Source organism: Sarcophilus harrisii, chromosome 2 (genome assembly GCF_902635505.1).
Source record: "Sarcophilus harrisii chromosome 2, mSarHar1.11, whole genome shotgun sequence".
Lineage (NCBI taxonomy): Eukaryota > Metazoa > Chordata > Mammalia > Dasyuromorphia > Dasyuridae > Sarcophilus > Sarcophilus harrisii.
Window position 1 is genome coordinate 71,820,112 of NC_045427.1, and position 15,760 is coordinate 71,835,871.

Here is a 15,760-nt window from a genome sequence, read left to right on the forward strand (position 1 = left end):
CCAGTAGTATTTATGCAGTGGCCACTAGGAAGGTACTATGCTAGGTACTAGAGTATACAAATTTTTTAAAAAATGAAACAACTACCAAAACTAGACAAAACTATTTGATTTTGAACTACATTTGATTTGAACTACAGACCCAGAATAAAGATTGAGAAAAGATTTGGCAATTTGAAGAGTATTAGTAACTTTGGAGACTACACATTTGGTTGAAAGATAAGGTTAGAAGTCAGATTATAAAGAATTATAAAGAAAGCAAGAGGAGGGAAAGTGATGGTACCAATTGTAGATGGTCTTAACCAAAGAGGTAAGCTACTAAAGGCAGAAAATAAAAAGGATAATAACAGGGACAGGAGGAACAAAATAAAGGTTTTTGTTGTTGTTTTTAGAAGGGGGAAATTTTGGGGAGAAGGAGAAATTGAAAATAAGTAAAAGAGTGGGAATGCAGAGAGCAATCTGTTGGAGGAGATGGGATGGAATTGGACTTAACAGGTAGCTTTAATAAGGAGTAAGGCAATTTTATCACATGAAACCTAAATGAAGGAGAAAGTGGAAAAAGATGGGAGAAGAGGAGTTCACAGAAAATTATTCCAATTTTTCCATAAAATATGAGGCAAGGATCTTAGCTGAGAGAGTAAAAAGAGGGGAGAAATTTGAAGAAGGATGAAAAGATTTGGAAGAGCTTCTATAAAGAGTGGAATAGTGAATGGGGAGATGTAGTAAGATTGTGGACCAAATCGAAATCGTGTAACATAAATTTGGACACAATCAGAACAATTGCATTTTTTTTCCATCTTCATTCACCAACATTTGTGTAGATACAAAAAGTGATGGAGGAATTCAAGACTGAGGCTTGATTACGTATGAACAGAAATAGAAGAGGGGTAGGGATTTAAAAGAAGAGGATAATATAGAGTTGAATTGGTTTGCCAATAAATCATGAATGGGAAGGGAAAAATGGCTAGTGCATGAGGAGATTCTCGGGAGAGAATTGAGCTATCAAAGAATTGGAAATCATAATTAGAACGAAGGGAAGACAGAAGAAGATGAGAAAAGCCAAAAGATTATGGTTGAATAATTGGATTTGAGAATTCTTAAAGCATTATGTTTGTGCGGGGCAGGACGGTAGAAAAGTATGACCAACTTGGTGTATAGCCGGCTGAGAGCAGGTTAAGGAACTAAAAACAGGATATTTGAGAATGCCCATATGTACGTTGATATTCTCTCGAAAAGGATCACACACGTGTCCATCTATATCTTCCTACCTACGCACAAAATACAAACAAAGTGGTTTGGGAAAGCTCGGTGAGAATAAGTATGGTTCCATTCTTTACACTTAAATCCTCAGCTTCTACAATACCTGGTGTATGATAGATGCTTAAAAGAATACCTGTTGACTAAAAACGCCCCGCAGTAGCGGGAGATGTGGAAAAAGTGCGGCCAATAGCGAGAGGGCAATGGGGCAGGGCCAATGAGGAACTGAGAAGGGCCAGGGAGAAGGCTCCGCCCACTCTCAGACTCCGCCCTCAGCTCTGGGCCCCCAAGTTGTTAGATGTACGGCACTTTTTTTTTTTTTTTTTTTTTTTTTTTTTGAAAAGAGGAGTAGAAGAGCCAGCGAGGAGAATGACTAATCGAGCCTCCTGCAGCCTAATCGTGCTGGAGCTCTCTGCGCATGCTCGGCTCCAAGTCCGCCCTTTGCGCATGCCCGGCTCCAAGTCCGCCCTTTGCGCATGCCCACTACCTGTGGCGCTTGAGGGAAGAGAGTTAGGAACGGGAGGGGTTAGAAAGTGGGGGCCTTTTTGCGCATGTGCACGGCGGCAGGCAGGGGTCAGCCGAAGCCCATGGAGCTGCGATGGTGAGGCCCTTGCTGGGAGGGCGCGTCTCAGGCTGGGGCCGGCGGGTTTCTGTTCCCCTCCGGCCGGGGCCTCTCCGGGAGCCACAGCGAGGGCCGGGGGCGGTCCCGCGGGGTTTCCGGGGTAATGTATCGCTGTCATGGGCCGAGCCCCCGCCGGCCCGGTCCCTCCTTCCGCCCGCGGGGCCTGAGCCGGGGCCTGGAACCGGGGCAGCGGCCGGGCCGCGCCTGCGGCCCTGCGGCGCCTCAGCGGCTTCTCTGCGGCAGCGCTCAGGAACCACTGCTCTCCGTGGGTTTCTTTGCAATCCCACGTATTTTATAATAAAGGCTGGATTTACACGTTGTCATCTCCCCGAATCCTCACAGCCCCCCGGGGGGAGAGACGCTGCTGCTCCGTTGTTTTTAACGTGGGGGAATGGAGACAGAATGATACTACTAATAGTAAGCGCGCATTTTAGCGCTCCGATTATTTTCCCAGCACTGTGCGATTGTTGTTTCACTTGATCCTGAGGATGCTATTTACATCATCCCCATTTTACAAATGAGAAACCTGAAAAAAAATAGTAAAGAAAAAACCATATCGCGCCCACTGTTGGTCTAACACGGTGCTAAGAGCTTTGCGGTTAGCTCATTTGTGCCTTACAAAAACGCCTCCAGGGAAGGGCTGTTTTTACACCAATTTACTGATGAGAAAACTGAAGCAGACCGTGGTTTGCCCGCGATTACACAGGTAGTGTCTGAGCCTGGATTTAAGCACCAGACAATTTATTCTGAGAAGAGATTCACAAGCTTCACTGGATCCCGCTCAACAAGGGATCCATGAGGCTGCAAAAACGCCAAACCTTTTGTTCCAATTTTTCCCCTCCTTCCCCCCACCCCCTCCCCCACATAGCAGGATGACCAGTAGATGTTAAATATATTAAAATATAAATTAGATACACAATAAGTCTACATGACCAAACCGTTATTTTGCTGTACAAAAAGAATCAGACTCTGAAATATTGTACAATTAGCTTGTGAAGGAAATCGAAAATGCAGGTGGGCATAAATATAGGGATTGGGAATTCAATGTAATGGTTTTTAGTCATCTCCCAGAGTTCTTTCTCTAGGCGTAGCTGGTTCAGTTCATTACTCCTGCCCAGTTTTTATATCATCATTTCCAGGCTTGTCATTTTCTTGAATGCCTAGTGGCAGGTCAAGCACTAAGTGCAGTTACTCAAGAAACCTTAAGAGAATTTATATTCAAATAGGAGATATGAAAAATACAAGAATGGAAGGGGAAGACAGATAACTACAAAAGACAGATGCAAAAGTGGCTGAGGGGAAGTGACTGAAGGTAGGCGTGGTTATCCAAGGAGATTGTTCCAAATATTTATCTAGCCCCCTAAGTCTGAGTTGTCTGAATTTTAAAAAGGGAAATAAGGATCCTTGTGAGCCACTTATTGCCTTAGAAAATCCTATGTTAATGTCTATAATATTCCATTGTATTTTTTTTATTTTGTCAAATATTTCTCAATTACATTTTAATCTGGTTCTGTTTCACTAGGCACTGTTGAAGGCCCAGAGTCCTCTGCTAGTGACCTTTCTATAGATAATTTTGTTTGTAAAAGTGGATTTTAACTTCTGAAAACATTCCTCATCAACTTATAATTTAATGCTCTTTAGAGCATTAAAAAAGTCATATTTACATGTTTTCTCAGGTCATGAAATTTTGAATTGGAAAGAACCCACAAATATAGGATATAAGACCTAGAAAGGATCCTACAATATAGAAGAGTAGAGTTGAAAAGAACCTCTAAATTTTATTTTAGAATACTGGCTGAGAGGAATCATTCTCAGAAATGGAACATTAATTCCAATCACATCTTATTCACAAGTATATTATGAGAGATGACTGTTGCCTTATCATTATTATAGGAATACCTATATCTATAGCATTCCTCTGATCTGCTAGCCTAGTAACCCTGCCCAAAAATAAATAAACACACAAATAGATAAATAAATAAATGGAGGGTAGTCTTATGTGACATATTCTTGAACCCATACTGATATTTAACACTGGTCACTGCTTTTTGTGTGCTTTCAAGGGAATTTAGAATATAAAATGTCAAAAGTTAGAAGAGAGGTAGGTTAAATGTTTTACATCCTTAGATTTTCCAAATGACACTGAGACCCAGAGAGGCATTTGTCCAAAACTAGAACTTTTTAAGAGAAATCCAGTGCTAAAATTCATGAATTTGTTTTTGTCTTAGCAAAAATTTGATCAAGGAGACTGCTAAGGCCCGCTTAAGAAAACATGATGTTAGAAGCAAGTTTTCTCTGTGGTTATCAACGAAATATTCTGTCTTACTACCTTTGCTGGTTAAAGAAGAAAAGATTTATGTGCTTTTCACAGTCCGTTCAAAGAAGGTAGGTGAAACACCTCAGTCAGAGTGATCTGAAAAAAAAACTTCACAATAACAACATTAAGTTTAGAAAGTGCTTTCTTTATAATCTTGTAAAGTAAGTATTAGTACAAGTATTATATCCATTTTAGAGAGGAGGAATTAGAGTTATGATAACACATAGCACAGGTTTTCCCCTACTGTATTCTACTGCTGCTTTAATTAATACAATAAATTATCCTTGCATATTTTGAGTGTATTTAATACTTCAGTTCAATGTATGTACCTTGATCTTATATTGATCTTCTGTAGGGCTAGTATTAGTATACTAGTATAGTATTTTTGATGTGTTCTTCATACAGAGAAAAGTGTCAACCAAGTATTGAGACACTGGGAAGCTAGGTAACTTGTTCAGAACTGTATTGCTCATCAGTAGGGTTTGGCTTAGAATTAGGTTTTCCTTCTCAAAGTTCAATGCATGTAGAGATGCAAGAAGAAATCACTGAAACCAGCTCTTATTTTACAGAAGAAACTGAGAATGAGTTACTGAAGCTAACACAGCTAATAAATCTAGCCAGGATTCCACCTAGGTCTTCTAATTACAGATTTAGTGCTTTTTAATACTACTTATGTACTGTATACTTCTGCTTAACTATCTTATACTGCTGCTTTCTAGAAAACGGTTTTCTTGAGATACTGTTTCTTGAAAACAATACAAGCTAGGGTAAAACACTCACCTGTTCTATATCCACTTAATGAATTAAGAAAGACTCTTTAAGTAGTCACATACCTACTATGTGTCCAGAAACACAAATACTAGAACTTAATGTAATTCTAGCTTTATTTTCATTGCAATTGTACATTGTTTATGACATACCTGAATCCTTGATACCACATGAAATACATTCCCAAACTGGAATGGATTCAGATTGGTATGAGGACCTAGGGGAGGGGACTAGAGACCAAGTCATATGAGCATTAGTTGGAGGAACTGGGGTTGTTTTTCCTGAAAAGATTTAAATATGATTAGATCATTGCCTTCAGATAGTCTAAAAAAATGAGATTATGTTGGTTTTCCTTGACCCCAAAGGATAGAATTTAGTAGCTGAATAGAACTTACATAGTTGGGCCCCAAATTAAGAACTTTTTAATGATTATCAAAATTCATATGCTACCTTCAGAGAAGGCTAGTTTCTTTGAGTAACTCATTGCAAAACTACAAAAGGAAGCTGAATGATAAGATATAAGGCTAAAATTAACTATAGAGATTATTCATTCCAATCTTTTTATTTTATAGATAAAGGAAATGAGGGACTTAAAGTGTTTTAGAGATGAAATTTCCTTTTCCGGTAGAGCCCAGGAACCTGAGATGTTTTAGAGTTAAGATGATATTTCCTAGGACCTCCACTTGGTGAATCAGTCAATCAATAAGCATTTCTTAAGTAGCTACTCTGTGCCTGGTACCATGCTGGTATTGAAGATACAAGTACAAAAATGAACCCACTTTTGCCACAAATAATTTACATTCTATTGGGAATAACACCAAATGCTCACTAAAGAGAATATTTTTAGATAGTAGCTGAGTTCCCTTTCAATTCTAAAATTGTTGGAATAACTATTTAGAAAAAAATCAGTTTTCATCCAAGTTGTTATATACAATTTTAGCAGGTCTCAATCATAGATTCTGTCTGGATTAAGGATTATTTGAGGTTGTTAAGAGATCTATTATTCAAAAAGGAAAGATAATTAGAAATCTTTCAGTTCCAAAAAGAGAGTAAAGTTTGCAGACTATATAAGCTGATAAGCTTGGCTTCGGATTCTGACAAAATTCTAAAATGTATTATTAAAAGGATAGTTCCTAAATATCTTCAAAAGTAGACTTAAGAATCAGTATGCCTTCAATAACAAATCATATCAGGCCAATATCATATGCTTTTTAAAATTTTGCCCATAGTCTAATAAATCTGCTATAGATACAATTTATGTAGATGTTAGTAAAACATTACCAAAACCTTATATGCTATACTTATAAACAAGATGGAGTTCACTTAATTGGATATCCAAAGAGTGCTAAATCCACCTAATTGAACTCACACAGTAGCCACATCAAACAGCATATGAAACATTTCTCACTTGCAATCTACCACTAAGAGGAAAGAAATCAGAACTAAGATTTAAATCCAGATCCAAGTCTAGCATTCTCCCAGTGAATCATGTTGCTTTTCATAAATTGTAAGTGTAGAACTGGAAGGGATCTTGAAGAAAATCTCATAAATGAGGACAATTAGGTCCAAAGTTGTAACTTGTACAAGTCACATAAATAGTAAGTGGCTGATCTCTTCCCCTAATTCCAGTATTTCCATTTACACCTTGATAATACCTTATATTTCAGTTTTAATTACATCTACTCACAGGATATATGCATTTATTCAGCTTTTCAATTTAGCATTATATTGTAAGTAATTCAAACATGAAAGTATCATAGATGGAAGACATTTGAAGCCCTGATTCAATTGGAATTCACACTAGACTGTCCTGTGAGACTTCTATCATTTTTCATATAATTCCCAGAGCAATAATCTTCCCTGTTTCAAACCATTCCTCCACTCTCTGTTTCAGGCTGATGATCCTAGAGCCATAAAATGTGAAAGCTAGAGAGGACCTTAGGAATCATCTAGTTTAAACAACTCATTTTGCAGAGAGGGTGAGAGAATTACTAGAAGCCAAGTCTCTTGACTCTTCATCCAATGTCTTTTCTGCCTCCTTCCTTTCTTCTAGGCAAAAGTGGCCCTGAGCCAAAGCATTTGCTACATCATTTAGACTATTTTTTGGACCATCATAGTAGACTCCTTACCAGCTCTTCTGCTTCCAGCCTCCTTGTATAATTGAATCCTTTACAAATCTACAAAGAAAGTTTTCCTAATGTTTCCTACACTGTCAGACTTAGCTACTATATCATTTGATTTTTGCTGACATTAAAAAGCCCCTGTAACTATAATGCAAGGGGAATGCTCATGAGCCAGTGAGGATGAGATATGCAAAATAAAGATGATGTAAAAAGAAAATGTATAAAAACTTTTAAAAAGCATAATCTTTGTAGTACATAGATCTAATTATGTCACTTTGCTGCCCAAAGAGCTTTAGTGACTTTCTATTTAATCAGGTGCAAATTAGCTAGCATTACTGGCTCTCTTATATAAGGGTTTCACCTAACTCATCTTAGAGCTTGAGTTAATATTCTCCTTCATATCTTCTACATTTTTATCCAGCTGGATAAATCACCACTTGCCTCCTTTTTAGTCTGAAGTCATTCCATAGATAAAATGATTACATCTTATATAAAGAAGTCATATAATATGTGATCATTACATGCATTACATTTTGAAGTGGCACTAAAGTATGGTGGCTAGAGCAGTGGCCTGTAACCATATGACCTGCCATTTATTAGCCTTTTACACTTGCACAAGACACTTGTCCATGGGGGCAGCTAGATGGCGAGTGGATAGAGCACTGGCCCTAAAGTCAGGAAGACCTGAGTTCAAATTCAGCCTCAGACATTTTAATACTAGCTGTGTGACCTTAGGCAAGTCACATAACCCCAATTGTGTTGCAACCTCCCCCCAAAAGACACTTGTCCAAATATAGTTTCTTCTCTATAAAAAGGGTATAATCATACTGTACTACTTAACTCAGATCTTTTTTAGTAAAGTTTTATAAATGGAAGCTATTATAGAAATGCAACTTTAAAAAAATTCTTCAACAGAGCTTTGCAAATAATAGAAGTTTCTTAAGTATTTATTATCTGAAGTTTTCTGTATCTTACTATTTAATTACCTTTAACTTTTTCTGATTTTTTAAAAAGGATTATGATAGGCATTACCATTTTTGTATTCATATTTCTTATTAAGAAGTAAAGAGAGGAAAAGTAAGAAGCACTGTTTTCTTAACTTAGTGATATATTTTTAAAGTATATTTCTTTAACCTGATCTCAGTAGTGGGAAGCACTGTTTTCTTAACTTAGTAATATGTTTTAAAAGTATATTTCTTTAACCTGATTTCGATTAGTAGAATCAGGTTGGATAGAATGCTGGGTTTGAAGTCAGAAAGAACTGATTTCAAACATCTGCCATATTACATCTGTGTGATCCTAGGTAAATAATTTGACCACTCTATGCCTCAGGCAATATCCTAGATCTTTTTAAGTAAGTCATTTAATATATCAATATTCCTCTACTTGAATACTTTACAAAACTTTACTTTCCTGATGATGTTATTAATGTCAATGCACTCCACCAAATTTAGCCATTTTAGCAATGTCAGTCTTCATACATTTTGACTAAAAGTATTCAAAAGTTTGGTGGCCAGCTCTCTGGTGATGAAACTTTCCACATTGAGCTACCTGGCCCACTAATACTTGATATAGTTTGTCAGTAGACCAGTAGAGGAGGATTTGAAACATAAAAAAAACAGAAATTCCTAATTAAATTTATCTTTGCCCTTTGAATAACTACTTAGTTGAATAACCTAGTGATTTTTATTTAATATTTAGTTACGTACCTCTCCAGGGGAAGTGTGCTTTCCAGGAGGAAAGAGAGAGCCAGGAGACACAGATGATATAACCACAGCTCTCCGGGAAGCTCAGGAAGAAATCGGGCTTCAGCCTCACCAAGTAGAAGTCATCTGTCGTCTTGTGCCTTATATAAACAAGGTATGGCTTAGAATTTTGTGTTTTTCCAACTTTATCTTGAGATAACTCCTCTCTGAAAAGCATGATATCCAGAATGAGGGACATGATAGTCCCATTATATCTATCCTGGTTAAACTTCATCTAGAATATTGGTTAAGGTCTGAGCATAATGTTTTAAGAAGGATATTGTCAAACTTGAGTGTATCCAAAAGAGGATGACCAGAATGATGACTGGGCTAGAGACCCTTATTTCATATGAGGATAGGTTTAAGGACCTGATCCTCTCTAGAGCTTGGTCTATCAAGAGAGAAGACTTAGGGGGTCCATTTTCATTGCATTTAAGGTACTTAAAGTTAATAATAGTCCTTCCTCTTCCTTAAATATTCCTAGGGAAAAGTTGAAATGCTAACTTCTCTATTGCAAACACTCTGGTGCTGTCCGCTGCCTTAGTGCTGAATCATTTAATAATACTCTTTCACAACCACTGACCATGGTTCTGATGTTTTTCTGATCAAAGCAATTAATACCATCCCAAAGACTCACCCAAAGGAAAGGAATCCATAATCTTTTAAGGACTGACTCTTTCTGAGACAATCTAGGACTTCATCTCTTATATAACACCATGGCTATCATTCTCTTCCTTTGTTGTTATAGACTTTAATATATCAGAGTCCCTTTCTCTCAAGTTTTGCTGTTACCTTTAATCATCTGTCATTTCTCAATTTCACTGACATACTTAAATGCAGCGTAATAGTCTTACTTGTTGCTTTTTGCATGCTTCTACTTCCTTTATTCCTGGTAATACCTTTACATCACTTTGGTAAAAAAAAAATTATGGACTGGAACCAATGGTTTGTCCTCAATTGTGTCCTGATCATCAGATAGACTCACAAAAGTATCATGAAGCTGCAAGGGAGGTATAACAGAATAAAAATTTAAAATCATGATAAGCTTAGAATACTGGGCTAGTACCAACAAGATAAAATTCGGTAGCATTAAATATAAGGTTTTATATATGTTATTCATTCATTCATTATATGCTTATAATTATTCTGATTTTTACCAGTTATTGAATCAGCCAGCACAGATCACAACTATTCCATAGAAGCATTCATGAGTTCTGTCTATGGAAAAAGACTAATCCTTTGTTTGCCAACTCCCTCCACACTTAACTAAGTTGATCCTTGAAAAACAGACATAGAGTCAGATAGAATTTCCAACTTAGCAGGATCTGCTGGAACTTGATTCTACTGGTAGAATCTTCAGGAGCCTGGAGTACTGTTAGGCAATGGAGAAGGGCTTAGCAACAAGAAAATCTGCATATAAATTCAGCTCCTAAATTCATCAGACTCAGAATTAGGAGACCAGGACTTGAGTCTTACCATTTGCTAGCAAGTTATTTAATTTCTCTGGATCTTATTTTTGCCTCCATGGAGCAACAACTTTGGATTAAGTAATCTCCAAGATCCCTCTGACTAAAACATCATGTGAGTTGATAAGAGAGACTTGGTGTGCCATTAGTTCATATTTAAATAACTAGAGGATTTCAATTATTTCTGAACTTATTATAGCTTATAATGAGACAATGCTTTTATGAGATACTGTGACTGATAAAAAGACTAGTACATTCTTAGGCTATGTTAAGAAAAATGTGGTATCCAGAGTAATGAAGGTGATAGTCTTGCTTCATTCTGTCTTGGTAAGATTATTTATAGCGGATTTTTCAGTTCCCAGTACCAATCTTAGAAAAGACATTAACAAACTGGAATATGTACAAAGAAAGGAGACCAGAATTATGAGGAAAGTGGAGATGATATTATATGAAGATCAGTCGAAGAAATGAGGGATAAGAAGATTTAAAGCTATGAGAGATTTTAAAGATCATCTAGTCAAACTCCTTGTTTATTTTACAAATGAAGAAACTGACCCTTGAGAAGTTATGACTTGCCCAGTATGACAGAAATAATAAGTAGATTTTGGAATCAGGTTTTCTGACTCTAAATCCAATGAAAAATATTACAGTCATAATGCTTTTACACAAGAAAGAAATCTTAGATGTCATATATTAGGAAATTTATTTAACATGTTAGGAAACTGAGACCCAAAGATTTAGAGTGACTTCTCCCATGGTCACATAATTCATTATTGGCAGAAAATTTCAAGTTGAGACTAAAAGATCATATCTGGAGGAGATAGAGAAGACTCATTTTAAGTAGGAACTGAATTAGGTGGCCACCCAAATCCTTGATTGTTTTCTCTCTGGCAATAGTTAAATAAAAGTACCAAATGTTTGAGTCACTCATGTTGCTGCTGTTGCACAAACAAGTTTGAAAGTCTACAAAATTCTCATAAATTACAACATCTTGTATATTCAGAGAATGTCAGAACTAGAAGGGAAGTCAGAAAACAGAATGTCTATGTGTAGAGAGACCTTACAACATATATCATAGAATGTGAAAAGCTTAAAAAGCTTTTGGAGAGTATCTAATCCAACTCTCTCAAAAGGAAATAATCTCAGAGATGGTAAGGGACATTTCTCTTTTTTTTTTTTTTTTTTTTTTAATTTAATAGCCTTTTATTTACAGGATATATGCATGGGTAACTTTACAGCATTAACAATTGCCAAACCTCTTTGTTCCAATTTTTCACCTCTTACCCCCCCCCCACCCCCTCCCCTAGATGGCAGGATGACCAGTAGATGTTAAATATATTAAAATATAAATTAGATACACAATAAGTATACATGACCAAAATGTTATTTTGCTGTACAAAAAGAATCAGACTCTGAAATATTGTACAATTAGCTTGTGAAGGAAATCAAAAATGCAGGTGTGCATAAATATAGGGATTGGGAATTCAATGTAATGGTTTTTAGTCATCTCCCAGAGTTCTTTTTCTGGGCATAGCTGGTTCAGTTCATTACTGCTCCATTGGAAATGATTTGGTTGATCTCGTTGCTGAGGATGGCCTGATCCATCAGAACTGGTCATTATATAGTATTGTTGTTGAAGTATATAATGATCTCCTGGTCCTGCTCATTTCACTCAGCATCAGTTCGTGTAAGTCTCTCCAGGCCTTTCTGAAATTATCCTGTTGGTCATTTCTTACAGAACAGTAATATTCCATAATATTCATATACCACAATTTATTCAGCCATTCTCCAACTGATGGACATCCATTCAGTTTCCAGTTTTTAGCCACTACAAAAAGGGCTGCCACAAACATTCGTGCACATACAGGGGTAAGGGACATTTCTCAAGTTACATATCACAGAAGTCTGATCCAGGCTTTGAACTAGATATTCTGATTCCTAATCCATACTGCCTCTGTACTGATACAGAAGGGGTAGGAGAAAAGGCAAAGATAGAGTATCAGACTTTTTGGGATGATGAGCCAGGGAGCAAAACAATTCCAAGCAAGTTGTTTTTGAAAATTACTTCCTGTGAGGGTTTAGTTGTACAACCACCTGTATTCTGGGCACCCAGCCTAGGTTTCAGGATCTTGCCTAAAAGGAAATACTTGTAATAGTTATTATATCCAGATAGATTCATATTCTGTCTAGAAATTAGAAGCCAGCCAATGTCCTAGTAGAAAAGAACAATTAGCAGACTCAAAACTTATGGAGTACTTTTTTCATTTGTCATGTTTTTCTTGAGGATTAGAGTATTCTTATGATTTTCATTTTATTTGTTTTTTTAAAGTTTTAGTATTAAAATTGAAAGAAATCTTAGAAGTCATCTGGTCTAGCTATCTACTCCCATTGTCAATATGATGTTCAAGTTCTTATTACCCTTCACTTGTACTTATATATAGAATTGATCAAATCATTATTTCTCTAACCAAAACTTTTCTATTGCTGTCCATTGTCTACAAAATAAATCCATATTACCTTGCCTAGTATTCAGTGCCTTCTGCAGTTAGGTGCAGCCTACATCTCCAACTTCATCATAATACATAAATAAACACAACTTCGAGGTTTCATTTCAAATTTATTAAATACAAACTCTGTTCAAGATCATGTAGTTGGCTGTAAGGGAAATACAAAGGTAAAAATTAGATGTAGAACCTGCCATCAAAGAACTCATAATCTAGTTGTTAAATAAGACAAAACTACACATAACCATGATACAAGTTATAATAGTGGATAAGAGAGATCCAAAAGACATGGAATAAAAGATTAAAAGTTCATCTGGAGCTGAAGTTTTGAGGGACTAGGAGTGATACTCAGGAAGGTTTCAGTACAGGCCAAGGTGTGATTTGAAGGATACCCTTTCACTCAAAGAAAATATTAGAACATGGGAAGAGGGGGTGGTGAGCTGTTCAATTTTTCTGGAACATAGGGAAAGATAGGCCTATGAGATAGAATTTCAACAGGCAGTTCATTTTTGGATATGCTGAGTTTGAGTTACTTCAAGATAATGTAGATATTGGTCATGAAATAAAGGACTAGAACTCAAGAGATAGATATGGATGTTGTTATAGATTAAGAGGTGATCTGTACATAGGTGATAATTAAAACTACAGCATCTTCAAGAGAGAAGATAGAAAACAAAAAGGTCTAAGATTGAACATTAGGGAACATCAAGGTTTATGAAATACAGCAAAAGAAATAGGTCAACAAAAAAGTTGAAAGAAGAACCATGAAAGTGGTGCTACAAAAACCAAGAGAAAAAGTTCAGGGATATGTGTTGTCTATAATATCAAAGACCTCAGAGAGGTCAAGGAAAATGAGAGTATGTTAAAAAAAAAAAACAACAACAACAACAACAACAACAAACCTCATTGGACTTACTTATAATGAGGTCTTAGAGAAGCTTGGAGAAAGATACTTCACAAGAGCAGCCAAACTAGAAGGCAAATGACAAAGGGTTGAAGAGTGATTTTATAATGAAGAGAAAAGACAATAACTTAATGAGGTGCCAAGATCAAGGAAGTTTTCTTAGGACAGAGAAGCCTTGAGCATATTTGTAGGGAGAGGGGAAGAAAATCTGGAAGGAGAAGGATGGAGAGCCTAAGTATTTAATAAGCACCTGCTATGTGCCAGGCATTGTATTAAGTACTTGGCAAATATTTCATTTGATTTTCGAAGCATCTCTGAAGTGGTTGCTAGGAAACTAAGACAGACAGATGTAGAATGACATGCCTAGGGTTAGTAGTCTCTCAGTTCTTCCTGACTCCAGGCCCATTGGCTCATCCATTATACCACCTCACTGCCTTCCTAGTTGAAGTGAGAAGAAACTGAAGATCCATGAGGAGGGTATGATTGATGGAGAAAAGTCTTGGAGGAATGGAAGAGAATGATGGGATCAACGATATAAACAGAGGGGAGAGTTTAGCAATAAAGATGGACATTCATCTTCTTTGATATGGGTGAGGACATTGAGAGATATGGGTATATGGAAGAGCAGAGGTGGGAAAGTTCACATTGCATGGTCCTTTCCTGCCTCTTCATGTGAAATCATATGCTGATAAAAAGGGAGCTGGGCTAGAATTGGGTATCTGAGAAGAAAAAATGTATAGAATTGGAGATATGAAGAATGTAATCGAGTAAAACAGAGGTGGAAGGCAGGCTTGCCTTTCAGTAGTTGACATTAAATAGCATGAATATGTTGTGGACACAGCACACTTTTATGATTTCCATCAGCACATTTGACAGTGATATATTATTGGGTTTGATAGAAGTTGGAAAGTCTTATTGATTCATTTTGTCCTAATTTTTCTTTGGCTGTGCTCCACTTTCAGAATGGTGCCATGATAACTCCAGTTGTGGGATTTATAGACAGTTCATTCCAGGCCCAGCCTAATCCACATGAAGTGAGCGAGGTGTTCCTGGTGCCTCTGGAGTATTTTCTGAATCCACGCACACACTTTTCCTTTCATGCAATTGTTTTTGGCCACTCTTTCCGTATTCATTCTTTTGGCTACATGGATCCCCAAAATCAATCAATCTATCAAATCTGGGGATTGACAGCCAGGTTTGCACTGCTGACTGCACTCATTGTTTTGCAAAAGCGACCATCCTTTGATGTGGAATATGACCTTGATAATCTCATTTCATCCTCTGAGCAACACTTTTTAAAGATATACAGAAATGTCAAAAGTAAGTTATGATCTAGACATGGATACATCCAGGCACTTGTTCATTTACTGTGCTGAGTCTCAGACAAAAGTTCCTTCTCTTGGCATCATATTTGATGGTGGGTTAAACTATGCTGTGGGGTCCTTGAAAGTTTAGGTTGAGAGCTTTATGGATTATGTTGTTTTTCACTTCTGTATCCCCAGTGCCAAGCTTAGTGCCTTGCAAATGGAACCCTAATAAATGTGTATTGAACTGAAAAATGTATCTTCTGAATGGATTCTCTGCAGCACTGAACTAATTTGATTATGCTTTAATCAGTATCAGTTTTCTGACAAATGTTCTATTTTAATATATTTGTAAAGTATATAAATAAATATAAAATGAGAATGTAAAATTGTATAACTCTGGTTTCATGATTCTTCTTGGTTTTTTTATAGCCTATTAGTGGACAAGGATCCAAGAGGTCATCTACTACCTACTCAAAGTGTGGATATCCTTTACCATATCTCCAAAAAGCATCTAGTTATCCAGCTCTCCATTTAATTACCTCTTTTGATGAGAAACTCAGTACTTTACAAAACAATGTACTCTACTTTTAGGCAGTTCTAATTTTTATAAAATTTATCTTTTGGAGGAGGTAGAGTAATGTGATTTAATCTGTGTGGGAAATTCTAACTGAAAAGACGTCCACCAATGAAGATCTGCAGCCCCTTTGTAACTTATAGTTGCTTAAGTTTTAAAGGATTTGCCCATAATCA

The 15,760-nt window shown here is 36.7% G+C and overlaps 1 protein-coding gene across 1 annotated transcript; it reads left to right on the forward strand.

Moving 5' to 3' along the window:
* Positions 1-1,747: 1,747 nt before the first annotated feature.
* On the forward strand, positions 1,748-15,388 carry NUDT7 (nudix hydrolase 7). The gene is made up of 4 exons (XM_003758361.4): positions 1,748-1,855; positions 4,105-4,261; positions 8,786-8,944; positions 14,666-15,388. The coding sequence occupies exons 1-4, from the start codon at positions 1,806-1,808 to the stop codon at positions 15,032-15,034; spliced, it is 735 nt and encodes a 244-aa protein (XP_003758409.2). The 5' UTR covers positions 1,748-1,805; the 3' UTR covers positions 15,035-15,388.
* Positions 15,389-15,760: the final 372 nt, after the last annotated feature.

Excerpts from the sequence above, each read along its gene's own strand:
- NUDT7 (XM_003758361.4), top strand. The coding sequence starts at position 1,806 with ATGTGCACGGCGGCAGGCAGGGGTCAGCCGAAGCCCATGGAGCTGCGA. Across the intron at positions 1,856-4,104 it reads AAGCCCATGGAGCTGCGATG|CAAAAATTTGATCAAGGAGA; the intron begins GTGAGGCCCTTG and ends TTTTTGTCTTAG. Across the intron at positions 8,945-14,665 it reads TTGTGCCTTATATAAACAAG|AATGGTGCCATGATAACTCC; the intron begins GTATGGCTTAGA and ends CTCCACTTTCAG.